Raw genomic sequence first — 27,817 nt, 5'->3', positions numbered from 1 at the left:
TTCCTTCCTTCCTTCCTTCCTTCCTTCCTTCCTTCCTTCCTTCCTTCCTTCCTTCCTTCCCTCCTTCCCTCCTGTGAGATATAAGAAACAGAGCAATGTTGCCTCCTTGCTTCTCAGGGGAGTGGTTTCAGCCAAGCTCTTTCATGTGGAGCTGTGCTCTGTGTGCAGAGTACCCTATGTCCACGGCAGAACAAGTGTGGCCATGAACCCGGGGGTGGAAACAGCTGTCTCCGAAGAAGAGAGGCCTTTCCTACTGGGTCTGCTATAACCTCAGATCTCTTAAATATGTATATTCAGACTTTAAGAATGTTTATAGATACATTATACACAGGACTCTTGGTCTTAATAACTAATTTCCTTCTAGTACATTCGGGGAGTATATGTAGGAACTAGTGAATGTTGAGCAAGTTCTCTGTCACTGAGATACAAGCCCAGTCCCCACCCTTTTTTTAAAGGGGAAAGTAAGCTGAGCTTATTTATTTATTTATTTGTTTATTTATTTAATGTATGTGAATACACTGTAGCTTTAAGATGGTTCTGAATTTTTTAGGACCTCTGCTTACTCTGGTCGGCCCTGCTTGCTCAGGCCCAAAGATTTATTGACTATTATACATAAGTACACTGTAGCTGTCTTCAGATGCACCAGAAGAGGGTGTCAGATCTCATTATGGGTGGTTGTGAGTCACCATGTGGTTGCTGGGATTCCAACTCAAGACCTTCTGAAGAACAGTCAGTGCTCTTATCTGCTGAGCCATCTCACCAGCCTAACACCAGCCCTTAGTAATAAAACTTTATGCTGCGGTGGTGGCCATGGTTTTTAGCCTCCTCTTCAATCTTGTAGCTGACCATGTAGCATGTAGCATGTGTGTAGCAGGACCATGGTAGCATTCATGCTTTGGGTGACCTGAAGAGCCTGATGCTAACACTCATTGCTGCTACCTTGAAGGGATTCAGTACCAACACAGACACAAATCTCTGAGCATACCTTCAAGACATTACTTAGATTGTTAGCAGAGGGGTGAAGAGCCACTGGAAATGTGGGTGGCACCATTCCATGAGCTAGATGCCCAGAACTGAACTGAATAAAATGGAGAAAGTGAGCTGAGTATCAAAATTCCTTGTGACCTTCTGCTTCTTGTTTGTGGACACAATGCCACTTGTTACTCCTGCCCCTCATGCCCACACCTTCCTACCATGGTGGACTGGAACCCTTGGAACCATGAGCTGAGGAACCCTTGGAACAATGAGCCGAGGAACCCTTGGGACAATGAGCTGAGGAACCCTTGGAACAATGAGCAGAGGAACCCTTGGAACAATGAGCTGAGGAACCCTTGGAACAATGAGCCAAGGAACCCTTGGAACAATGAGCTGACTAACTCCTTTTCCTTAGGCTGCTTTGGTTTGATATTTTGTGGCAGCAAGGAGGCAAATAACCAACACGAGAAGCCTTTATTTTTATGGTCATTCCACAGAATTTCACAGGACTGTCAGCAAGAAGCCACAAGGGCAGGGGCAGTTACCTATCTTCATTCCACTGAAGAAAATTCTAGAGTGTTTAATGTTTTATTGCCAACAAACAGCCAACACTAGAAGGTTCAGTTTCACCCCGAGTGGACTCTAAGCCCAGCTCTGCCTGTGTTCAGGTGGAAGCCTTCTTGTTCATTAGACGCATATGTAACTGTCTTGAAGGCAATGTGAAAGACTGCCAGTGATGCCGGTTTAACAACAGAGGCCTGAGGGAAGCCAGAGACTCCCCTGAGAATGAAGTGACAAAGGTCAAATGGGATGTGGCCCATGGCCTAGTGGCAACCCTGAGTTCCCTTTCTGGGAATGTTATTTTTTTTTTGAAGGGGGGGCAAAGTTTCATCCATGTGTGCAGGCTCTGCTGAATCAGAACAGGCTGAGTAAGACAATATCAATAAATCATTTAAAGTCTTGAGCTGTGGGAGATGAGGTGGAGGGAGCTCAGTTCTTGTGGGCGAAACTCACCAAACAAAATCCTCCATGCTGGGCAGAAATACGTTAGCTAGATTAATACCTCATTAAATGCAAGTCCAAAGCCAAACAGAAAACATGCTCGATAAGATGCTGCTAAATGTGATGTTAAAATGCTTAGGAAGGGGTCGTGTACAATGACGGCATCAGAAAGCAAGCAAGATGAGGCAAGGATCTGCCACAGAAAAGTGTGTGCTCTCTGTGATGGGGACAGGGCGGCTTAGCCTTGTGCGTGTGACCCAGTTGAGGACAAGGAATGATGGACTTGGAAGAGCCCCCTCATTCTTCAGAGCCATTTGTGCTCTTGGTTAGAGATCTGTACAGTCTACAACTGGCTCACTAAGACAGACCAGAATTCTCTGGCTGTATAGAAAGGCTGGGGATTGAGCATGGGCCTGCTAGATGTACACATCCTCCTAACACACAATGCTGAGTCTTGTCTGCACCTGATTATTAAATGATAGGACGGAGGCCATGTGAAATTCAACATCCCCAAGGTTTTCCGGGTGTTAGTGTGCATGCATGCATGTGTGCATGTGAATGTGTACAAATGTGCACATGTATGTGTGCATGTGCTTCTGTGTGTATGCACATGTGCACAAGTATAGAGGTGTAGCTTAACCTCAGCTGATTTTCCTTGACTACCATCTACCTTCGTTGTGAGCCTGGTCTCACATCTGGTCTCCTGAAGTAAGGTTGACTGGCCTGCTGGTGAGCCTACTGCACCTGTCTCTCCCTCTGCCTCTGTTTTCTCACATTACATCTGTTCATCTCTATGCCTGACTTTTCTTTTAACATGAATTCTGGAATTTGAACACAGGCCTCTGTGCTTACACTTTACAGCTGAGCCACCTCAAACTTTGTGATCCTAACTCTGTTTTTATTTGGAGAACAGAAGTTGTAAGAGGTTGGAGAAACAGCCTTCACGTGTATCTTTGGTATGGGGACAGTACTGGGGAATTCTTGCTTCAGACTGGAAGCATGTCTCACGGTGCCAAGTAGACTTGATAGAGAAAGTGGACCAAGAGATGGGGTATGCTAACTCAGATGGCTTAATTTTCTCAACTCTTATCGAGGCACATGGTACAACAGACTAAGTTTAGAGTCCTGTTGTGGTAGGCTCGAAACTGAAGGGCAGTCCTTGCTTATTAAGGAGGGAGGGTAATAATGATACTGACCATTGTTATATTGGTCAAAAGGTTCCTATGTATGTATGGTCATAGGAATGTGCACATTCACTTATATGCTGATTTAACACTAAGCCTCTGTAATGTACCTGGTAAAGCTACATAGGAACAAGATAAGATGAAGGAGGTATGGAGAGGGTGACAGAGGGACAGAGGGACAGAGGGATGAAGGTGTGGAGGGGGACAGAGGGACAGAGTGACAGAGGAGTGAAGGGACAGAGAGACAGAGCAGAGAAAGAACACAGAATTTAGTCCTGCCTAGGTTCCCAAAGCCTGGTGTCTGATCTATCTCTTGATGTTGAGGAATTTCTTTAGTCTCATCTCCAGATAAGCAGGGGTAATTCCCTTGGGTGCAACAGTCTAGCTTAACATGTTCCTCAGTCACTGGCTGAACATAGGCTTAATATCATATTGATGATGTGGGTTTCCTCCAGGACACTAAGGACTCAGAGCTTGTAAGTAAGATAGATTTATTCCTTATTTATACTTTATGAACTATGATGTTTTTATAATTTTAAGATAAATTTATTAATAAATGAATAGGTCAGGTTATAACAAGAGACATCACTGCTGATAGGTTACATGCTCATTTGGGGATAGGTAGCTCTGTAGGGAGTAGAGAAAGCTCTTAGTGAATGTGCACTGTTGGCATGGCTGTGGATGCCAAGGCCTTAGGCTCATGGGAAACTAGCAAAGTCCTTGTTCTGTTCAAGTGGGCTCAAAGCCTTGTTCTGTTCAACTGTGAGTTTTGCACTGATTGATTGGTGTGTTTAAAACCCAGCAATGGCAGCTTCCTCTTCCTCCTGGGTATTTAGTACCTGAGAAATTTGCAAGTCCTTGAAGACCCCAGTCTTTCTGTACATGTGTCTGTCTGTCCTTTCTTCATCTGTCCAGTACCACAGTCAGGGTTCCAGGACCCAAGCCAAGTGGGATGAAGGACAACCAGCCATTTCTTACGTCTGAAGATGGTCCCATGGGCTCTCTTTAATTTTATCAGTACAATTAAAGCCAAGCAGAGCCATTGAATGAAAAGGCTCTGGGTCAGGATTCCTTTTGTCAAATTTCATAAGTTGTAGATGACATAGGTCAATCAAGAGAAGGCAAAACTAACATGGACTGTGTTGGCACCAGCCTTTAACCCCAGCACTCTGGAGACCCAAGCATGCCTATCTCTTATGGATTCAAGTCCAGCCAGGGCTACATACCAAGGGCCTGTCTCACAATAAATACAGAAACGAAAAAAGAATAAATACAAATAAATAAATAAAAGTTAAAATGATGTGAATTTGTACTCCGTAGCTTTCCCTTTCTATGGCTTGGATCTGGAGGGAAGAATTATGACTTATTGTGTGGTATCTTGGTTCCAGGGTAATGGTGTTTGGAGGTGGGAGGCATGGCAGTGTGCAGGATGACGTCATGCTGAAGGAGGAGCGGAGAGTTCTACCTCTTGATCCTCAGGCAGCAGAAGGGGCCTGCCCTCTGCAGGCAGCTGGGAGGTCTTACAGGGCGATGAGTCTCTTGTCACATAGGTCCCTCATAGATTGATGGGTGCCCTTATGAGAGTAGCGTAGACAACCCCTCTGTGTCCTTTCCCTCCTGCCCCCTTCTTCCTGCTCTCCTTTGTGAGATACAATGATAAAATGGTGTTTTGTAAAGCAGAGTTGTCCCTTACCAGACATCTCAGCTATGGGCACCTCGACCTTGGAACTTCAAAATCTCTAGAACTATGAAAAATAAGTGTTTGCAGTGTAATTCCATGCTCTGTGTGGTGATTTGAATAGATTTGCCTCCCCCTCCCCTACAGAGTCATGTGTTCTATTGCTTGCTTGGCCCGCAGGGAGTGGCACTAACTAGGAGGTATAGCCTTGCTTGAGTAGGTGTGACCTGTTGGAGGAAGTATGTCATTGTGGGGGTGGGTGTTGAGGTCTCCTATGTCTTAAGCTCCACCCAGAGTCTCTTCCTGGCTGCCTGCAGATCCAGATGTAGGGCTGCCTGCAGATCCAGATGTAGAACTCTTGGCCCCTTCTCTAGCATCATGTCTGCCTGTACACTGCCATGCTTCCCACCACATTGATAATGGACTGAAGCTCTGAACCTGTAGGCCAGCCCCAAGTAAATGTTGTCACTTATAAGAGTCACTTTGGTCATGATGTCTGTTCACAACATGAAACCCCAACTAAGATGGCCTGTGACATTCTGTTATAATGAGCGTAAACTAAGACAGTGAGGAAAGGCATGAAGAAGCTAAATTGCCCCAGAGATGCTGTTGTCTCCTTCCTTCCCTGTCTGGCTCAGCACCTGTACTTTGGTAGCTTTGGTGGGGACCCACAGTGCCCTACTGAGGTTTTAATCTATCTGCTTTGGTGGGGACTATAAGGATCTCCCTCTGTGTTTCCCTCACAGCCTTCTCTCCATCCTCTTCTTGGGAAACAGCATTGGTTGGTCAGAAAGCAGCAGCCTCCAGCCCAGCCTGGCTTTCTCAGCTTTAGCCCTAAGACCAGAGCCTCACATCAGTGAATCAGAAAGTCTCCTGCACGGTTGAGCTGTAGATTCTCAGCCACCCAGTTACTAGGCACTAGAAGCCTGTGAGTGTGTTGGGGGCGCTTATTGCAAAAATCTGTCAGTGTAGGGAAGTTTCAGGAGAGCTAATTAAGTCCCTGTCAGCACGAGTCAGTGAAGGGGAGCCCTGGCAGGCCCCAGCAACTCCATGGTGAGTCATTGCCTTAAGCAAGAGTATGAATATGAATGCAGAATTACCTGGAGCTGCTCATTAGCCAGACATCTCTCCCTGAGGTAAAAGCTAAAGTGCAGGGCTGGGGGCAGAGCTCAGTGTAGATGGCTTGCTCAGCTTGCATGTGCAAAGCCCTGGGCTCCACCCTCAACTCTGCACAAGCTAGGGACAGCTCAGGAGAGAGGCACACCAGGTTTTCCCCGAAGCCTGTGGGGAAGACCACTGTCCTAACTGGCTTACTCATCCAACAGGGAATTTCTGACAGAAGTTTGCAGTATGAAGAGCACAGGTCAGCAAAGTCCAGTTGGGAAGGGTTCAAAGTAGAAAGTGGTCTCGGGAAAACACCAACAGGGCGTGGAGGTATCCCATGGCTCTGCCTAATACTCATGTGATATTGGTTTAAGGGGAGGTCTCTTCCTGGAAGGATTCCATTAAGCATGGAAGCTGCAAGCACACTTACGGGGTTAAGAACTGGATTCCAAGAGACAGCCCTTTATTTAGTACTCATGAGGACCATTGGACTTCAAATAGGACGACTCCGCATGCATTGTTCCACAATGCCACCTGCCTGTCCTTGTGAACTATAAACAGTTATTTCCTATCACCCTTATTCAGATTTTGTACCTCACTTGGTCTTTTGTTTGTTTGTTTGTTTTTACAGCTTATCTTTCAGTGTTAGACTCTGCAGAATCTCAGACTCCCAGGAGCTGTGTTGAGATGGAAACAACTCAACCTTTCTCAAAGTCTTATTTTACACAGCACTAACTCTTACCTCCAAAGATCTAGAGGAACACACCCAAACCATATGACAATGACAGGAATGAAGAAAAAGGTTTACAAGAAAAACATAGTTTGGGGCTGGAGAGATGGCTCAGCGGTTAAGAGCACTGATTGCTCTTAACCTGCTCTTAGAGGTCCTGAGTTCAATTCCCAGCAACCACATGGTGGCTCACAACCATCTATAATGGGATCTGGTGCCCTCTTCTGGTGTATCTGAAGACAGCTACAGTGTAAATATATAAAATATATAAAATGAATAAATTTTTTTAAAAAAACACATACACGTAGTTTGATTGAGGCAGGAACTTTTGCAATAAGTCCTGACCTCAGTTCTTCCCCTAAAGGTAAAGAGTAAGGGGTTTTCTTTAAGAAGACAAGTGTGGGATACCCTTTGTGGGGCTCACCTATAATGTCAGCACTTTGTGATACAGACAAAGGTGAGGCAGAAGGACAGAAGGTCCCTGAGTTCAAGGCTAACCTGATTTACATTTGAGTTCTAGGTCACCCAAGGCTACAGCGAAACTCTGTCTCAAAAACAACCTAGAATAAGTTGGATGTGATAGCTCATACTTGGGATGTTATTAACCTTGGTCAAATGTAGAAGACGACGACTATGACTTCTTCAGAGCCAGACAGGAGTAGTTACAAAAGCAGCAGCATCCTGTGACTCCTCAGCTTGCCTCAGCCTCTGACGAGGGTCCTCTGACCATCCTTCACTCCTGATAAGAGCCCTAACTAGAGATCCATTACATGCTTGGAACCTAATGCCTCAAGGAACTGAGACTTCTATAGATGTGTGGTTCTGCTTTACCCCAGTGAGTCAGCCACACCGAGGGAGCTGCAATCAGTAATTTACATTCAGTATCTTGGAGTGTTTACTGTGACCTAAAAAGTCCATGCCAATGACTTAGGACCAGGTGATTGAGAACCAAGGGCCCACTGACAACTTCACACCTTTTCATGAAGCTAATGAGAAAAAAACAAAGGGGGGGGGCACACAGGACCTGGCATTTTCTGATAGTATTCTATTAGAGTGGGAACTATAGGTATTTGTTCATTACTGACACAAGCCAAAATCCTATCCTAAACCTTCCAGTTTGCTTTGGTTTCAATTTATTCCTGAGGGCTGAAGAAGAGAGGTCTCAGAAGTCAAGTGTGGTTGAAGTATTTGCAGTGGACTCAAGTTTATTTCTAATATCCACCTTGGGCAGCTTACAGCTGAAGTGGGTCAAACGCCCTCTATTGGCATCCACATGTACTTGCACTCACATGCTACACGTACGTGCGCGCGCACACACACACACACACACACACACACTCAATTAAAAACAAGAATGTAACTAAGCATACCTCTAGTTTGCTCTGTAACTGTGTCAGTATTATCTAGGTAGCAATCTTATCATAAAACTATTTCTGTGGAAACCTTTATATGTAAGTGGAATAAATAAATAAATACTATAAATAGCCTCCCATCCATTCAGATTAGATCTTGCAACCAAATAGTTGGCACCCAACCAAGAGGACACTTTTGCTTTTAAGAGAGTTTTTAGATTTGTGATTACAGACAGTAAATTTGGATTTATGTTTGTGTATTTCTTCAATTCAAGAGTTGATTTATATTTCAATGCTAACTTCTTCAGGCAACTTGTATACATACAATGCTGCCTTGAGATACTCTTTTCATGCATAAAATGTTACCTCTAATCAAATCATCACACTTATTTGTATCTGTCATACTGCTGGAAATTTTATTGTTATTTCTGATTTGATTCTCCTGCCTCACCCTCTGGAGTGTTGGGATTACAAGCGAGCATAACCACGCTGTGTTACAGCAGTGCTGGGTCAGAACCTGGGGAGTCTTGCCTGCTAGGCAGAGACTCTGCCAGCGGAGCTACAGCCCTTTGCACAAGCTTTTTGGGCTTAGTCTTTTTTATCTGAAGATTTTTCTTGGTATTTGCCTGACCTTCAGGGCTTATCCATCAGCAATCTTCTCTGAACTGCAAGGTAGAGAAACTTAAGTCTTAAGTAGAAGAGATGCTATAGAGGCCTATGCAACTGAGGGATCAGCAGGAGAATCAGCTTGGAAACTCAGGAAGAGCGATCTGAGCTGAGGAGTAGTTCTACCAAGACTTCTGACGTCTGGCTTTCAACTTTGAAAATTCCAACTTGCCGGGTAAAATCAAGTCTTAGGCGAGTGTATGGTGGAGTGCAGCCCTGTATATATCCCTTGTTTAGGAGACAGTGAGACACATCAGATCCATCTTCCTTAGGAAAGGGCCTTGCTGCTGCCGGAATGGTGCACGCAGATCCAATGGCAAAACAGAGCCCCACAGGCATCTCAGAGACCTCCAAATACCCCGAACATCACTCCCAGTTCTCAGTCTTCTAAGGGGTATGCAGTGTCTTCTAAACTACTGACTGAGGAATGCACTGCTTTTCTAACTTACTTCAGCTCAACAGGCAGGTTAGCCACAGCCTTCTGATTCCTCTCTACACCCTTTTCCTTGAGCATCGTGACCAGTGAGATCTACACTTCGCTTCATTGTGTTTTGTTACAACCCATGGGTTATTTTCCCCAGGGATGGTTTGAGGAATACTTACGAGCAAGGGAACACAGGTAGAAGGAAACCTGACCGTGGAAAACAGATCACTAACAGACAATCCACATGCAACCTACGCAATAACACAAGTATATGGACCAAGGGCCAAGAAAACGGCAAAGGTAACGGATAGTCTTCCTCCACTCACCAACTGCTTAGAAAGACTTAAAGGGTATTACGGCCTTCTCTGTGAACCCCCATCTCTTTAAGCAGCTTTTGGAATTGCAAGAAACATTGTAGAGGGGATCTCTGATGGGTGTGCACCGTTTTAGCTTGAATTTTGTAAGACATACAGAGTTCATACCTGGTATTCGTATTCCGTGAATGGTCGTAGCTCTGAGTCCATAAATGAGCTTAAGCTGCCATTGTAGATTAGCAGAGAACTGGATGTGCCAGGCCAGGCTGCTATTTGTCTTCTGTACAATTCAAAGCATATGATTTTTCCATTTGGCTGGAGTGGCCCTGCCCACCACACAGCTACTATGGGCTGGAAACTCCCTGCAGCTGTCTGCACCTCCAGATGTGGGGCTGGCTGCAACAGAGGTGGAGCCTCTGAGGTTTGGGTAGACGTCCACTCACTGGAGGTACATCCGAGGGCAGTGCAGGCTTGGACACGCACTTCATACCTAGAGGAAACAATGCAGAATCATGGGTGACTCTTAATTCTGTCTGGGCCAAGGATTTTTTTTTTTTTTTTTAAAAACACATGTTTTCAGAAGAAAAACAAAAGAGTTTGCTTTCATTTGTATGGACAGTTAGCTTTTAGATAATAATGAAGTCATATCTTTATGGAAAGTTTTGAACATTTTCAATCTTCTAAGTTTTAAACTCAGATGAATGGTCAGTTCTTGCCTAAAGACAGATGTATGGAGTAAAGAAACTTTTGGTCTTCTATGCAGCATGAAAACTCAGGTACTGTGAAAGGTACTTAACACAGCTTTTCATGCGACCCAGACTCCTCCCACTCTGCAGCCAGAGCCAAGCCATTCCCTGGGAATGCTTACAGATTATGAAGGGGCATTGCCGAGTTACAGTCTCCGTGGTAATGAATCTTCTCACCTGATACCTGACATCTTAAAACAGGCTCCCTTACCTCACATGAAGACCTCTGGGGGGCAAAGTTAACCCCCTTACACACTAGATTATCCATCACGGAGACACCTTATCACTACCCAGTCAAGCTCTAGTAATCAATTATGTTTTGCCATAGAGCTGGTATCTACTGCCTGGAAAGGTTAGATTTCCATAGCAGAGCCCTTTCCAATGCAAAAGCCCTTGCTTAGGGCAGACGGAGTGTCTCAGGTGCCAATGGGAACTTGGTGCTCTCTTCTCGTGCCCAGCTGACTTCCTGACACCCCAACATTCCCTCGACCAGGGCTACCTGTTGTCCCCTCTTACTGCCCTTGGATCCAGTGGTTTCCTTTCCCCTTCCTCTTCCTGTTCTGCTCTTGCTCGCTTTCTGTTCTGCATTTCTGCCTTCTTAATTATGCTTTTGATTTCCTCTGTGACTTGGTGATTGTTAGTGTGAACTGTCAGCTCACAGGATCTAGAAGCACCCAAGTGAAGAGCCTCTGGGCACACCTGTGAGGGATAATTACCCTCTGGGCATGACTATGTGAGGTCATGTTGGATATGGTCACTGAGGTGGGAAGACCCAGAAACAAGAGCTGGTAATACCTTTTTCTGAGGTTGGGATCCTAGACTCAAGAAAGAGGAGAAGGTGAATTGAACCCCAGTATCCATCCCACCCTGCTACTTGACTTCACATGACCAGCTGCCCTAAGCTCCTGCCGCTCTGTCTTCCCCACCGTGATGGACTGGCTCATCTGGGAGCCCACATGTGCCTTTCCCCTGTTAAGCTGGGTTTGACTCAGTATTTTATCACAGAAGCTCGAAATATACCTAAGGCAGACTTCTTTCATTCTCTTCATCCCCACTGCCTGTCTCCTGTCTTACCTACCTCTACTGGGCTGGCATTGCCAGTTGACTAGGGAGCAGATCCACCACTGTGTATGTATATGGTAGGTCAGATTGCTAAACAAAGCTGTCAGGTCAATTTTGATTCTCTACACAGGGAAGGAATTTCTGGATTAACTGTGGGTAGTTTAAAGTCCTAGGTCAAATGAGGGTCATGACTCACTCGGTGGAATGCTGGCCTAGAATGAGCGAAGATCTAGTCCTGGTTCAGAGCAGAGTTGGGCAAGCCTGTAATTCCTGCATGGAAGAAGTGGAGGAAGGAGGGCCAGCAATTCAAGGCCAGCCCAGGTGACAGGAGACCCTGTCTTAAACAAACAAACAAACAAACAAACAAACCCTGTCTGCAGTGGTACAAGCTTGTAGTTCTAACACTTGAAAGGTGGAACAGGAGGATCAGGAATCTAAGCTCATCCTTAGTGATGTAATGCATTCTGGTCCAGAGTGGGCTGCATGAGACTCTCTCTTAACAGCAGCAGCAGCAGCAGCAGCAGCAGCAGCAGCAGCAGCAGCAGCAGCAGCAGCAACAGCAGCAGCAACAGCAACAACAACAACATCATACAAAGTCCTGGGTCACTTTCTTTCTTGTTCTAGAAGATTGTCAAACTGTTTCCTACTGACCAGCTGGGGTGCATGAAGAAGGACACATTAATTTTCATTGTATCTAGTAAATATTAACATGATTTAAACCCCACAGAAACAAAAGGGACAAGGAATCAACTGATACAGCTCTGATACTTTATTCTAGTTGCCCAGTTTCACAACACCAGCTGACAGAGAGGACTCCACTTCTCCGTGGATCCCTGCATGCCCTTCCTAGGAGTACCATTCTAGTCTTTGTGTGCTTTTATTTTCTCCAGAAAGGGTGTTACTTTGACATCTGGGAAGCCATTTTCTCTAGAAATCCTTTTAAATATCAGGGCTCCAAGAGGGGTAAAAGAGAAATGATTCTGATACTTGTGTTGCGGTCACATAAAGAGGAAACTCTGAGAAAATGCAGGCTTCTCACCAACGTGGGCTTTTTAAATGTCCTGAGATAAATGCCAACTCACATAGCATGTAGATTAGCTGTGGAGAATACCTGAAGAGCTTTTAATTACTGTTTAATATTTAATATGATGCTAAATAATTGCCCTGAGTAGATGCATAAGACCATGAATGCTTCATTCAAACAGCACTATACACCAGAGATAATCGTGGTGGTGTCTAATCTACACACCAGGACATCATAATTATAGCTCAGTTTTACCTGTGGTGGCTGGATAGCAATGCCTTTGCAGACTTCAAAATAATTTTTTTAAAAGTGAGTTTACTGATTTTTCTAAATTTTACACATAAAATGTCTTTTATTACTCTCTTCCGTGGGGATGTCAGACACCTGGGATGGGGGGGGGATGCTCAGAGGTTCTAAGGCTTTGGAAACAGTGTTGGTATAGAATGCCTCAGTGCATGTCACAGAAGTCAGACAGGATCTAGGACAGCACATACTAGCAAAGTGTTGCCATCTGAGCGAGCATGAGTTCAAGACTGAGGGAGTCCTTCAGAGGATACAGCACTTAAGACTCCATTATCCCAGGAAGGGGAGCTACAAATGCTGGTTGATACATTTTAGTTGTGTATATGTATGTATATGTGTGTGTGTGAGAGAGTGATTGTGTATATGTATATGTTTGTGTATCTATGTGTATGTATGAATAGGTGTGAGTGTATGTATATGTGTGTGTATATGTATGCCTATATGTGTGTGTGATTGTGTGTCTCTGTGTGTATGTGTGTGCATGAATATGTGTGTGTATGTATGTGTGTGTGTGTGTGTGTGTGTGTGTGTGTGTGTGCATTTGGAAGCTAGAAAGTGGCCTGAGGCTGTCAGTCACTCTCCACATTATTTTTGGAAAACAGGGTCTCTCCCTGAATCTGCAGGTCACTGACTCAACCAGTCTGTAGCTGGCTGGTAACCTGGTGGTCTTGATTCCACCCATCATGTGCCCACCAACCGAGGCTATAGGAACAAACCCATCTGTTTCTATGTGTGCTAGGGATCTAACTCAGGTCATCATGTTTGGGTGTCAAGCACTTAACCCACCGAACCATCTCTCCAACCCTTCTTGCAGCTTAATAACTGCTCATGGCCTGTGACCCAGGTAGGAGATTGGCCCCATGTCTTCAGGATCGACTCTAGGTGGCAAATATCATCACCTGTAAGAGATCTATTCTTCAGAGGCTGAGAGAGCAAGCTGTAGGTAATGAGGATGGGAGGAGCTGGCCTCATGCACCTTGCCTTGGGAGCCTCATTGGCACTGATGTGACAACAGAAAAGACAATGACTTGCTCCCAGAAACCCCAGGTTGGCTGCGTACCTGTGAAACGGCTTCAGGTGCTTTACTGCGAGTGACCGTGTGCCAAAAGAACTGTGTGTTGTGTTAATGGACATGGTTCTGGTTTCTCCTTCAAACAGCTCACGGAGGAACAGAGTATAGTTGATGATCTTGCCGTTTGTCCTCACTGGAGGGTCCCAATCCACTAAGAGCTCAAGAGCATCCCCCAAATGCAGCTTTGGGGGCTGTAAACCTGAGGGAGCTGAGGGGCTGGTTTGACCCTTGACAAGTGGGCTCAAGACACTGCCCCGGCTGTTGGTGGCAGTCACCGAGTAGCCGTATTCAATACCAGGAGCAAGGGTAAAATCATGGTAGTGAGTTTCCAGACCTATATACACAATGGCTCCATCTCTACGAAGCTCATAACTTCTGATCTGGCCATGTGGGTTTCTTGGAGGTGCCCATGTAATTTCTATTGATTCTGGGCCTGTGATGTGCAGTGTTGGCGGCTCCATGTTCTCTGGTGGAGCCTCCTTTGTCCAGGCAGATGCAGCCCTACTAGCAGTACATCCTCTGCTTGTGCAGGCCACCAGGGAGATATTATACTGAGTGCAAGGCTGCAGGTTAGAGAGCAGAAAGGACAGACCCTGCCCAGCCAGGTGCTCCTCACCATTGTATCGAAGCAAATATTTAACAATCTTCCCATTTGGGATTGATGGCGGGGACCAAGATATATTCATCTGGTGGGCACTGATGACCTGAAGAACTGGAGGGCTGACTCCTGATGGAGGTGCCTCAGGAGTGGTGATGTTGGTGGGTTCACTGGTACAGCAACCACCACCTGTGCAGGCCAGGACTGCATAACTGTACATTGAGAAGGGAAGCAGCTGGCTGTCCATGTAGCTGAAGGTGCTGGCATTGAAACTGATAGCAGGAAATACTCCATTTCTTTGAAGTCTGTAGGACTGGATGATGCCATTAGAGCATTGGGGTGGCAGCCAGGAAATCCGCAGTTGGAGGGGACTCACAGACACATAGGCTATCTCTGGTGGAGAGAGGCCGTCAGGGGATGCTTGCAATGTTCTCACCACATTCCAAGAGCTACAGGTGTGCCCTGCAGAATTCCAAGTGCAGATTCTATAAGCATACTGCCTCCATGGCTGTAGACCTGTGTCATCACACACCCACCCATCCCCTTGTGTGTTGTATTCTGTGAAAACAGTGTTCCCGTCTGCCTGCAATGTTGTGTTCCCGCAGTCCTCTCCCTCCAAGCTTCTGCGGATCACTTCATAACGAATTATCTTCCCATTGGGGCTAGTTGGCTGAGACCAGTGCAGCCTTACATTGGTGGGCCCCACAGACTGGATGGTAGGAGCCATCTGAGAATCTGGAGGGGCTTCCTCTGTCCAGAGAGACTGGGGCACCGAGTGAGCACAGCCTGCTGCTGTGCAGGCCTCCAGGATCAAGGTATAGAGAGTGAAGGGGGCCAGGCGCCTGAAGAGAAACTGCCGACCCAGGCCAGAGTACTCTAGGAGCCCGTCACTGAAGATGTTGTATGCCTGCAGGATGAAGAGAGGGAGGAGGAGGAGGCTGTCAGTACTGTGAGGTCCTTGAAGCTGTTTAGTCTCTCTAAAACATCCACACACCTTGCCGATCCCAGCGGCCCGAACCCACTAACATTCAGAGGTTGATTTAGGTGCCATCAGGATCCGCCATAGTTAATATGAAGTCCACAGAACACTTGGACAACAGCTAGGCATTGACCCAGACCTCAGGCTCTGAAAAGCTATGGCTCACGTGGCTCTTGCAAAGTTGGGATGGGAAGAAGAACATTCAAGTCTCCTGTCTATGGACAGCCCATGCCTCTGACCTCATCCTGACTAGGACATGTGGGGTTTATATGAGCAATCCACCTTCCTCCAAATGCTCTGTGAAATGGCGTTAAACTGCTAGCCATCCTTACAGGATGTGAGGGTGGAAAAAGTGCATCTACGTTTGTATGTGTGTAGGCCCACATTGTGTTACACAAATATATACATGTTTAGGCATATGTACAGGTAATATATCGACATACATTTACATATTTTAATAATGATATGGGAGAAGGAGATGTTTTCGAAGTCACAGAAGAATTGATTGCTTATTTGGCAGAATTTGCCTTTGGTCTGGGCTAGCCTGTCTGTGCTCATCATGCCCAGAATCTTAACATCTGCAACAATCATTTGTAATTACATGGAACTGACAAATACTATCTGGCTGGTTCATAAATCTCTATCAACTAATTATTAAATGCTAACCCTATTCCCTGCTCCCACCATTTGTGTTTGCTCTCTTATTGTCCATGGTAATTCTCTTCTATCCTCTCCCCTCCCCCCNCCCCCTCCCCCCATCACTGCCAGCGTGCTGTTCTTTCCCTCAGAGCTGCTCGTTAACATCTCTGCCTACTCCGTTGGGATGCTGAAGTTAGGAAGGCTCGCTCTCCTATTGCCTTCTGTTACCTCTCCTATTGTCTACGGTTACCCTTGCGCTCCTGTCAGTCCTGAGTCTGATACTCCGGCTGTTCTCTGATCTATGGTATCTCTACGGTCTGGTGAGAAGACATATCGGAATAGCCATTTTCTTAACCTTCAGTTTCGTATTCAACAAAGTACACAGTTAATACTTTATTATAAAACCATCTTTGTAGGAGATGATTTTGGTCCACCGAAGGTTAGTTTAAAAGTTCATAGGTATAACTAAAGTAGGCCAAACTATGGTATTCAGAGTTTATACATACATTTAGAATACATTTTCAGTCCAATAATATTTTCAGCTAGCGATGGGTTTGTTTGGATGTATCTCAAGGTAAGCTGAAGAGTATCTGTGGTCATCTCCACAGGACTGAAGTATCTGTGTCCCGTTTAAAGCCACCCAGGCCAACCAACACTCCCCTTCCTTTTTATGAACATCACTCTTGGATGACCCACATTATCTCCTCCATCACCAGGGCCCCTCCCTCTCAGCCTATCTCCATTAGTGTGTAAGTGTGCTCTAGTATCTCATTGATTTTTATATAAAGCTCTCAATTCCTCAATCTCTTGGCTACTGTCCCATGTCTCTGCTGTCCTTCCCACCTGAGTTTCTTCAGCGAGCCTCCATCTTTCTTGATCTCCATCTTTTCCACAAGCTACCCCACTAGAGCATTCTCTAGCACAGCATCTTCCAAGGCTGTGGTAGCCATGCTCTTCCCTGGTCCAGGTCCACATTTCTGTTCTCATGTCTCTTCTCATCTCAGCAACATCCAGCATCTTTTCCCCCTCACTTCTGGGGTAACTTACTCGCTCATCTCTCCCTCAACATCCCTTGTCATTCCATTCTCCTCTGGCTACTCTTCCTCTTTATGACCCCCAAATTCCTTGTATCCTAGTGTGTGACCCTAGGATATCCTCATCACCACCAATTATATTCTGTTCACAAAGAGTCTGTCTGTCACCACCGTTTTAAACATGGCTGCCTGCTAACAAACTGCAGACACGCATCTCAGTGACAGCCTCTTGTGGTGAACTGGACTTTGACCTCTGACTATCTACTCGCCCCTCAAACCGGTTCCTCTTCCAACTTTCCCTTCGAAATTAGCTAAAACCTCGAGGTGCGGTCAGAGGCCAGAAGCCAGTGTGAGGAGACACCGCTTCTCCTTCCTCATGCCTCAGATCTGGCAGATAATCAAAAATCTCCTCTCTCCACACACATTTCCAGTGCCCCCAAATTTCTCAACTTCACAATTTCCACCCCGATTTGGGCCATCTAATTTGAATTCTCCGACAGGCTTTAAACTCTCCTAGACTCTCACGGGTCACAAGTGTGCAGTCAAGGTGAGACGTATGATCATGGTATTCCTTTGCTTCAAGGCTCTGGTAACATTTCACTGGACTCTCAGCAATCTCCCTGCTCCTGTCACAGCCTACAAGGTTGGGCCTACCCTGCCTCTAGTCTCTCCTGGTGCCATCTTTTCCTCCTTGCCAACGCTCCAGCCACACAAGCTTTCTTCTATTTTCTTGAGCACACCAAGGTCACTCCTGCCTCTGGGCCTTGCATTTGCTGTTCATTTTGTCTGGAACTTTTTTTTTTTTTTTTTTGCTCCTATATCTTCACATGACTGCCTCTGTCTTGTCATTCAGGGCTCAGCTCAAATGTCAACTCAATTCAAATGATTATCCATTTTAAAATAGCCTGAGCAGGCATAATTACATGACTCTATTTAATTTTCTTTATAGCATCCATGGCTCCCTGAATCTCCCTTGCTTGTTTATTTACCAGCTTACTGTTTGGGCCTCTGTCCCTCTCTGACTCTACACTCTCTCCCCTGCATTTATTCATACCCATGTAAGGGCCTTGACAGCAGGGCCCTTTTCTGCCTTGTTCCATCTTGAATAAGTGCACAGCACTTAGTAGAAGCTCAATAAATATTTGGTGAAATGCAGATGAAGGGAAGGGGAGTCAATATTGCTATTGTCAATCACAATCTAGAGAAGCAGTCATGGGGAGGGAGAATAAACACAGGGGAGAGCTTTGATGGGTAGAGTTGGAAGCTCTGTGGCTGGGGAGGGCCTGAGAACCAAGATTCAGGATTTATAGTTGGGGATTTAGGTCTTTTGCCCTGAAGGAAGCCTTGTCAGATGTCTGATGATGGAAGGTGGCTTGCCTCTTTTGTTTGTCTCATTTATTGGCTGCAGGGCCTCCAGCTAAGCATAGAGGTAGCCCAGGGCAAGCTCCGGAGGTTAGAGCTGGTTCCAGAGAACCCTGGACTAGAGAGACAGAATCCTGTCTCTTTCTTCTTAAAAGACTCTGAGTTGAAGTTTAGTCCTAACTTTTTCCTGTGAAATAGACCTTGGCCATTTCCACGATCTGGGGAGAAAGATAGGAGCAGGCAGTGGCTACAGCAGCGGTGGCTGGGGATTCTGCCATCCTGACCCAGGGAAGGACCAGAGTGGGGAAGTCAGAGGAGAGAACTGATGTTTCATTTGCAGCCAACCTTGGGAAAGATGTCAAAAAGATGGGGTAGGTCTACCTCACGTGGGTAAGGGTCCAGTGCTTCAGATGTGAGCTGTTCACAGAAATTCTGTCTCCTTTACACCGCCAGGTTGGCGAGGTGACGCTTTCCATGTCACACTCTACTGACCGTTTCCTCAGGGCTATGTGTGGAAGTCAAGGGGTTAGCAGACAGGTTTGTCTTACTTAGTGAATCAGGCAGAGTGTGAATGAGGCAAGTCTTATGGAAACTCCTAAAGGAAGGCAGCTCTGGGGGCATTAAAGGCCAGGGTCATTTAGAGGTCAGAGCTTTGGGGACTCCTTGACTTCAAATCCCACCTGTGCTTTGGCAATATTGCCCAAAGCATCCACTTAACCTTTATGAGTCTTGTGAAGTTTAGTGGGTCCCACCTAGTGAGGCTGATGTGTGGATTAGATGAGGTAATCGCTGCACACTGCTGGGCCCATGGCGCCCCTCCCCTAGCTGTTCTTCACCGATCTAGGGTGAAGCGCCTGGAGGAGCCATCAAGGAGAATTAGCCTGGCTGTGCAGCTGGTTTTTCTCACAGTGACCTGATGGAATGTCAGGGTTCATCTGTTTATGTGGAAGATGAGCGGTGTGATTTCCCATGCAGGGTGGACTTTACCTTGATCACTCCATTGGTCCTCACTGGCTCTGACCACTGCAGCAGCAAAGCCCGGCCGTTTTCTCTCTGCTCCACTGTAAAGTTCATCAGTCCGCTTGGGGCAGATTCTAGAGTCTTAATCAGGGTCCAGGGGCTTGACACCTTTCCTGCACTGTTTACAGCCACCACACCAATGTGGTATGTCGTGAATGGTTCCAAGCCAAAAAGATGGGCTTGATGACTTGTTCCCTGTAAGAAAGTTGGCAGGTTTGGAGCCCTTTTAGAAGCTGATAGAAGGTTATTCTCTGAGCCGCAAAGCCAAGTCAAGATACATGGTGTCAGCAACAATAGCATAGCTACACAGCAAAGGTTCAACTAGCACTGCGGAGAAGGTAGGTAGAATTTTGATTGCTCTTGCGGACATTTTGGATACAGCAAGGAATGCATCTGTTATCAACCTGAAGGTCAAATGACCCTTTCAGGGAGGGTTAGTATCAGGTATTCTACATAGCAGATGTTTACATTACAGTTTGTAACAGTAGTAAAATGACAGTTTTACAAAGTAGCAATGCAAATAATTTTATGGTTGGGGGTCACTGAGACATGAGGAATGACAGTAATCAAGGGTCGCAGCCTTGGGACGGTTGAGAACCATCGCACTGATGTATAATTTTCAGTGGATTTTCGGAGTTCATAATCTACCGATTGTGATGCCCAGGATGAGAACTCCATTTAGCTTCATGAAGATGCCCCAAGCTGCATGCCAGTGACTGCAGAGGAGTGTCACCAGGCTAACTGGAAGTCCTTGTGAGAGCTGCCAGGGACAATCCTAACCCTCAGTGCTGCTTATTGGTACGGGAGACCCCCTCTGCCTCCCACCCTCCCCCATTTTCTGTGTTGGTGTGCATTGATATCTTACAAATTTGATAAGACAAACTCGAGAAAACAGCAAGGAGCCACTGAACTATGAATGTACAAATGCCCTTGGAGAAGCCTGTTATCAATGTAAACGGGAAGCTGTTAGCAGCAGCGTAACTAAGACTGCGAGAAGCGCCCAAAGTGATTGTTATCTAGGTCTTGAGAATTTTGCCTCTGTTGATCTAAAAGAAGAAAGGAATTACTTTTGTTTGTTTGTTTGTTTCTTGCTTGCAGAGAGACATTTAACATATTTTGCATAACTTAACAGGAGCTAAGAATCTTAACATTCTGAGAGGCCCTAGGGTGCTCTTACCAATCTGGGCTAGCTGGATATGTCTGTTTAAGGTAGGAATTATGCCTGCAACAGGGGGATAACAACATATGCATGAGTAAACACACACACACACACACACACACACACACACACACACACACACACACGTGAGTTTTGCGAGAAGATACTTTCTATTGTAGACCATAACCACTGGGTATAAGCAACCATGATTAAGTTTTGACTGAGTGATGCTATTTACATGTAATGATACACGGGGTCAGCGTGCATTATTTGATGTTTATATGTGACATTAATAGTTTATCAAGTGTTTCTTTTTCTGGACGGGTAAAGGTAGGGAGAAGGAGTTATTTCTCACAGTTGTTGGCTGAGAACTCAGGTGTGGTATGAGGAACATCTGGTCCTTACTTTGGGGACTTCCCAATGTTATTTTGAAACTGAAAAACATATACAACTAAAAGTCTCTAGACATATATTTGATATATTTTCCTCCCATTCTTGATTTTAACTTTCAACTGAGCAAGCACTCTTATTCTGTAAGAAACCTGAACAGAGAAAGTACAATTTCCTTTATGGATCTGAGACTCATAAAGCCAATTTTCCTGTTTCAGTAAGTCCCATTATGATATTACATGCTAACCTCCTGAAATCTTTTAATATTTAAACATTTGCTAAGCGCCCAGACTATGAAACAAATTTTACAGAAATACTAATTTCTCTTTTTTAAAATATTAAAAGTTAGATCATGAATATTTAAAAACTTATTTCTTCACAACATTGGATTGGTCTTTTAGATAAATATAGCATCGAGCCGGGATGACCACAGTGAATATTAAATTCGACAGCGCTCCCAGTCCTGATTACAAGCATCCTTTTCTGACAAATGATTTCTTTTCTCTGGAAATAGGGCAAACATGGGTAGGATTAATAATTCAAAAAAGAATAATTCTTCGTTCAGAAGATCCAGTAATAGATGCCAATAAAAGCAGAGGCCCCAAAGTGACCCAGAATCACCTCTAACAGATTATGGATAAGAGAGTAGACTTCTGGGCACACTTAGAGACAGCTTTTGTTGTAAGAAACTGGGAAACCACGTGGGCTGTAAAGCAAAGGCATATGTATATTGTCAATAGCGGCACCTGCTCTGTTACAGTTTACTTCCGAGCAGAGACCTCTCTTCAGCCCCTAGATGGCAATACTATCTAACACTTTCTGGAGCATGAGTACTCAGTGATTAACAGCCGGCTGTTCTGTCTCCCAGCATACTCTCTCTCGGCAACCAGTAAAAAAAAAAAAAAAAAAAAAAAAAAAAAAAAACTGATTTCATTATAGATTCTTTTAATAAACATTTATGGCTCAGATCCTTGAAAGCGAAAGGATTCAAGATGCCCCTGCCTGCCGGAAAACCTCCACTGTCTAACGCAGAAACATGGCCTGTCAGTGTCTCAAGTACAAACTGCTGTGAACCTGGCACAGATGCTTCAAGGTGTGGTCCTGCAAAGGGTGATTTTAATAGTGTTGTTCTAATCTGGCCTACGTTTGCGCGCATGCACACACACACACACACACACACACCTATCACCTTTTACTGGGGTAAAGGTTCTCTTGTTACTTCTGAAGTGCCACCCCTCCCCTACCCCTCCTCCACCCCTTTCCCACCCCTCCCCCACACTCTTGGCTTTTCTCTTTCCTCCTGTGTTTTCCAGGTTCTGTGTTCTCCTCCTCTACCTCGAAATTTCTCTCCCTTTCCTCTTTGAATGTTTTCAACTTGGCATTTTTTTTCTCTTCCCTTTTTGATTCTCACCTCTTGGCTCTCTCCCACCTCATTCTCCTCTCCTGTGTTTTCATTTGGTGCAGATTCTCATGTGTCCTGGGCTGGCTTTGGATTTGCTTTGTGACAGGCCATGACCCTGAACTGTAAATTCTGTGTCCATCTCCCAGGTTTGGGTGATGGGATGGCCAGCATGGCCACCACGCTCAATCTTCTGTGGTGCTGGCACACACTTCCTGTATGCCAGGTGAGCAGCCAACCATTCGAGTGACATCCGTCCTGCCCCTATTGGTTACTTTGAGCTATACGCTTTAGCACCACTTCCCTCTGGTTATCAGCTCATCCTCACTCCTCTTTCTCTTGGACCACCTTGCCTATGCCGGTAGCCTTTCCACGCGTTTTTATTCTAGGGGTATATCAGCTTTTGTTATGCACCAGATGAAGAATAACTCCATAAGATAAAGTGGGGAGAGATTTCTACTGGAACTAATCCTAATCGGTTCTCTCCATCTGATAGTTCCAATGAGATTCAGCCTCAGCCTCTTTCACTTTTTAAAAATTTATATGCAGACGTGTCAGCACCGGGATACAAATCAGCGTATCGCTTATGAGGCATGAAGACGGGACTCTACGGGATGCTCGTCCAGTTGAGGGTCTGATGGCAATTCGAACTACATTTTAACCTCTCAACTCCGCTCCTGGGGACACGGAGACTGCTCAGAGTCTTCAGCTGCCTGACAGTTTTACACCATCTCCTCTGATTATTTTTGACGACTTGAAGTGCCCCAAAGGTGGCCAAGGGGTCAATAGGTTTATGTAGGTTGAAAATGATCAAAAATTACCATTGATCTGTAGCTGTCAATAAAAGGCTGCATGGGGATCGTCCCTGCGCAAATGTTTAAACTGCAGAAAGCTACCTAACTCAGTCACCTTTGAGTCTATTGATCTGATGATCCAGCAGTTTCCAGAGCTTTCCCTCTGGTCTTTGTGGAGCGTTTTCACTAAGCCCATCTACCTCAGCCCCGAGGAAGCTTCTTTACTCCACTCCCGGTAATGAAGCCAATGTGGCGAGGCTCCGGGGCCGCTCTGCCCATCAAGGAGTATTATGTGTGCTTACTACAATTTGGAAAAGGGTTAATCTTCGTGGGGCACCACTCACTCCATCCCCAGTCAGTGAGATTTCTTGTGCCTCTGCCTTTGATTTGTTCTCCTTGGCTTTTTATCCTAAAATAGATCAGCTCTGGTGTACACATTCTGACCAGCTTGGGGGAGGGGATTCCTTTGGTCCCTCAGTTGTCACAAATGCAAAATTCTAGAAAACAAATGACTTTGAAAGGGGGAGGGGGAGTGCTCTGTTGGAAGTGCTGCCAACAGGAGGACCTGAATTTAGCTAGAGCACCACATAAGGCACTGCATACCATGGAGTAAGTCCAGTCCCAGTGCCGGGAGGTGGAGATGGAAGGACACCTAGACCTGGCTGTGCAGCCAGCCTAGCTGAATCCATTAGCTCTGAGTTCCATGAATGACCCTGACTATGAGAAGAAGGTGGAGTGCAACCAAAGCAGACACCCTGTGCTGAGCTTTGGCTTCCACACACATGATCACACATGTATACCCATGCACACACATGTGTGAACACATGTGATGCATACAGTTACTGTATGTACAAAAAGAGCTTCAGACTAACCCATATTAAAGCATGTAGACCTCATAGGTTCTTTCTCAGGCACGTATTGCTTTCTTACTATGACAAAGGCAAGGAAAAGCCGTGGGCGGGAGCTGGAGTATTAGGCCTGGAAGACAAGTGGAGCATGAGCGGCTGTTCGACTCCCCTGACCAGGTTCTCCTTGCCATCTGGTGAAGCCATGGCTTCAGTCATCTGGGTGCCTTTCTATGCTCTGATGCTAAAGTGTTTTCCAGTTTTCTTAAACCCAGATAATCTGACTCGCGGGTGTGTTCTGCAGGCTTTCTTTCTTCCTTTCCCTTTTGTATTTTGCATTTAGAAGAGGAGCATTTGAGTTCCTCAAATGTTGATCAACATATTTGTAGTTAGTATTTATTCTACACAATTGAAATTAGTTTTAAGAAATTATGCCTTATCTACCTATTACCAACATCTCAACCTTGGATAATTAAAGCCATGGTAAACCAAGCTAAGATTGCCAAGACTAAAAAGCAGTAACCTGATTTCACAAGTAGATGAATATCCTTGTGGCCTGCTTAGCAGAAGGGAAGAGACTCAGGCCGTCACCTCAGGCAACCAAGAGCGATTTCCTGGGAGGAAGGCCTGAAAATGTTTACAACACCATGTCCGACAAAATGTCTATTATTATTATTATTATTATTATTATTATTATTATTATTAGCATTAGCATTAGTATTTAGTATTAGTATTAGTATTACTTTAGAAAAGAGGAGTTTCAGCCAGGTTTCTGTGTGATGGCTCTATGTCCAGCAACCAAAGCATGTACATACGCTCTTACCATCTAGTTGTGGTGGAAAACAGGAGTGATGTCAATAGCCTAGATTGTTTGGTTGTCTCTGGGAGTTTTGTTTAATAATCCATGGCTTCTGGGGATTATTAATCCAGCCTTATCCACTCTTGCAGAGCACCTCAGCATAATATCTAGTAAATAACCTATGTCTGTGTACAGGAAAGCAACCCTAATGAGATTCAGTGACATGTACATAAAGACATAGAAGCAGGAGGGTGCCATCCTGGCAAGAAGGGGTCCAGAGGGAGTGGCAGGAGGTAAGAGGACAACATGGGTGACCATGATCACAACACGCTATATGCTTTATGTGCAACAGACAAGCTGAAGACTGAGTGGCCTGGTGAGTCATGTCCTCTGCTGTAAGAGTGGTATAAATGTCACGAGAGTAAGCCAACTCCTGCCATTTGTGTGTAAGTCCTGCTCCGCAGGATGAACCCATACCTGCCACAATTGTTGGCGTGAGAACCTGTGACTAGATAGGTCACAGGCCCAAGCTACGTGGACATAGGATGCAGTGACTCCATGCTTTACTGTCATAGCCGTAGATTATGTTCTCTCAAGCTCAGAGAAGCTTCTGTTTGTAGTAGATGATGGTAATTAACACAGAGACCTACAATGGGCCGAGGCACATAGAGTAAGGAACTAGAGGATGCGTATCTCTAAATGGAATATCTACCCTGCACTCTCTCCTGCCAAGGCTCAGGGATCACTGGGAACTAGGGGGTGGGAAGACTATGGGAACCAGAGGTGGTGAATAAACACAAAGGGACAATGTCTTCCAGACAGGACATAAGAACTCACGGTGGTTACGGCAGCAGGTATGAGCCTTGTGCAGGCTCAAGCAGGGCCGAATCCAAACATAGAGAGCAGACGTGAATATGGTGTCTCACCCCTAGCTGAGGAGCTACAGCACTAAAGCTGGTGGGGGGAGAGGCAGTTTCTCTAAGAAGATTGCCGTTGGTACATTGACCACGCCCCAGTGGAAAGCCACACGTGGCGAGTGCAGACTGGATCTGAGGAACAAGGCAAGAGAGGAGGATGTAAAGCAGGTGGGTAGGGAAGGGGGATGAATCTGGGAGGGGCCGGGGAGGAGCCGGGGAAGGGGCAGATGTAGCTGGAACTCACTGTATGACGTTCTCAAAAACTAATAAAAGGAAAAAGAGGAAGAAGAAATAGGAGAGGTTTTTAAAACAAACAATAACAACAACAACAGTGTCTGGTGAGGCAGCTCAGTGGGGAAAGTGTGTGTCGCAGCCTGAAGACCTGAAGTCCGATCTCCAGGAGGAAGAGAGCCAGGAGCCTGGAGCGTCAGTGTACACCTGTAACCTCAGCCGGATGCTCCATCCAAGATGATGAGTTCTGGGTACAGTGAGAGACCCTGACTCAGAAAAATAAGGTGAAGCAGTAATTGAGAACATACTACTTTAACCTCTGGCCTCCACATGTGCCTGCATGGACAAGCATGTGTACAGGCACAGAGATACACAGACACTCAAGCACACAGACATATAGGCAAACAGATGCACACACAGATACACACACATACACACATATTCAGACACACACAGACACACAGACATACAGATGCACACACAGATACATACACACATAGACAGACAGACTCATTGAAAGACACATAGACACACAGATGCACAGACACACAGATGTATAGGTGCACAGATACACACATATGCACAGAGAGACACACAGACAAACACACAGACACATACACACACACAAATGTACAGATACATAGACAGAAACACAGATGTGCAGACAGACAGACACACACACACGCATGAATAAAGATAAACAATGAGTTTTGGGAAGATAGAAAGTGAATTGAGTTAAAACTGGGTGTTCTGCCTTCTCCTGAATGACATGCACCCCATCTAGGCCTTCCTGCAGTGTGTACATGTCAATGTGGAGCTAGCCACATCCTTGCCCCAACATCTTGCACAGATCAAATACCTGCAAGGTACCCAGAAAAGGTTAGAGCTACTGCTGATGGCTGGGGAGCAAGATTAGCTCAGAGGCCACGCAAGAACCAATGTACTCTCAGCTCTGATGCCTCCTATGCTTTAGAATTCAGACACTAAGACCTAAAGAACGGACAACCCCAAAATTCCCTTCCCATGTGACTGGGATGTGTATTGTTCTAGTCTAGTCTAGGCAAGGCCTCTTTGCCATAACTATTAAACATCCCTAACTTAAAACGTTCGGCAGTTAGAGCTGTGTGTTCTTTAATGCCTTCATTTGGCTATCATCTACACAGAGACAAGGATGGCAAGGAGAGAGGACATTTCTTCTTTAAGTATATCATTCATTTCACATGAAAGGGGTCAGTAGAAGATGAAGATTCAAGTTACAGATATTTTCTGGAAAAATTGGCAATATTAATCAATAAAGCAAAAAAAAGTCCTACAATCCTTGCAATATGTACAATGATGCACCCATTACCATAAAAACACTGAGGGGGGAAAAGAATAGCTTGAGATAGCACATTTGTCAAAGGGGAAGATGAAAAAATTAAATTTGTGATAATTAAATTTTAAAGTGTCAAATCAGTCACACTAAATATTAAAGAGCAGCACTTCTGATCTATCAAAATTAAAAATGTGCAGAGTCTGTGCCTAGCAATTCTACCCTGATGATCTATTCTGTGAAAAGCTAGGAGAACTATGGTAACTTGGGTGTAAGAGAATCTTACCCCAGCCAGTGTGCGGTATGTGTGTACTATTAGACATCCCCCATCCCCCCTGCCCACCCACCCCCCACCCCGGGCCTCAGAGGAATCACAGGAAACAGGGGCAGGCTCATTCAGTTCTATACTACAATGAGGGAAAGAGAAGAGGGGAGGAAAAAGAAAAGAGGGAGACTAGGAAGAGAGCAATGGAGGAGGAGGAGGAGGAGAAGGAGGAGGAAGAAGAAGAAGAGGAGGAAGAGGAGGAAAAGGAGGAGGAAGAGGAGGAGGAGGAGGAAGAGGAGGAGGAGGAGGAGGAAGAAGAGGAAGACGAGGAGGAGGAAGAGGAAGAAGAGGAGGAGGAGGAGGAAGAGGAGGAGGAGGAAGAAGAGGAAGAAGAGGAGGAGGAAGAGGAGGAGGAGGAAGAGGAGGAAGAGGAGGAGG

At 45.5% G+C, this 27,817-nt stretch overlaps 1 protein-coding gene across 1 annotated transcript in view; it reads right to left on the bottom strand.

The window, feature by feature from the left end:
* Ush2a (usherin) overlaps nt 1-27,817 on the bottom strand; it is a 678,886-nt gene that overhangs the window by 33,440 nt on the left and 617,629 nt on the right. The window contains exons 61-63 of the mRNA XM_021198607.1: nt 19,236-19,463; nt 13,625-15,141; nt 9,598-9,919 (exon numbers count right to left, since the gene is read on the bottom strand). Of these exons, the coding sequence (XP_021054266.1) occupies nt 9,598-9,919; nt 13,625-15,141; nt 19,236-19,463 (2,067 nt within the window). The remainder of the gene's footprint in view (nt 1-9,597; nt 9,920-13,624; nt 15,142-19,235; nt 19,464-27,817) is intronic.

This window comes from Mus pahari, chromosome 5, assembly GCF_900095145.1.
Source record: "Mus pahari chromosome 5, PAHARI_EIJ_v1.1, whole genome shotgun sequence".
In the NCBI taxonomy this organism is placed as follows: domain Eukaryota; kingdom Metazoa; phylum Chordata; class Mammalia; order Rodentia; family Muridae; genus Mus; species Mus pahari.
The sequence above is the reverse complement of the archived record's forward strand: the minus strand, read 5'-3'. Positions and strand labels throughout refer to the sequence as shown.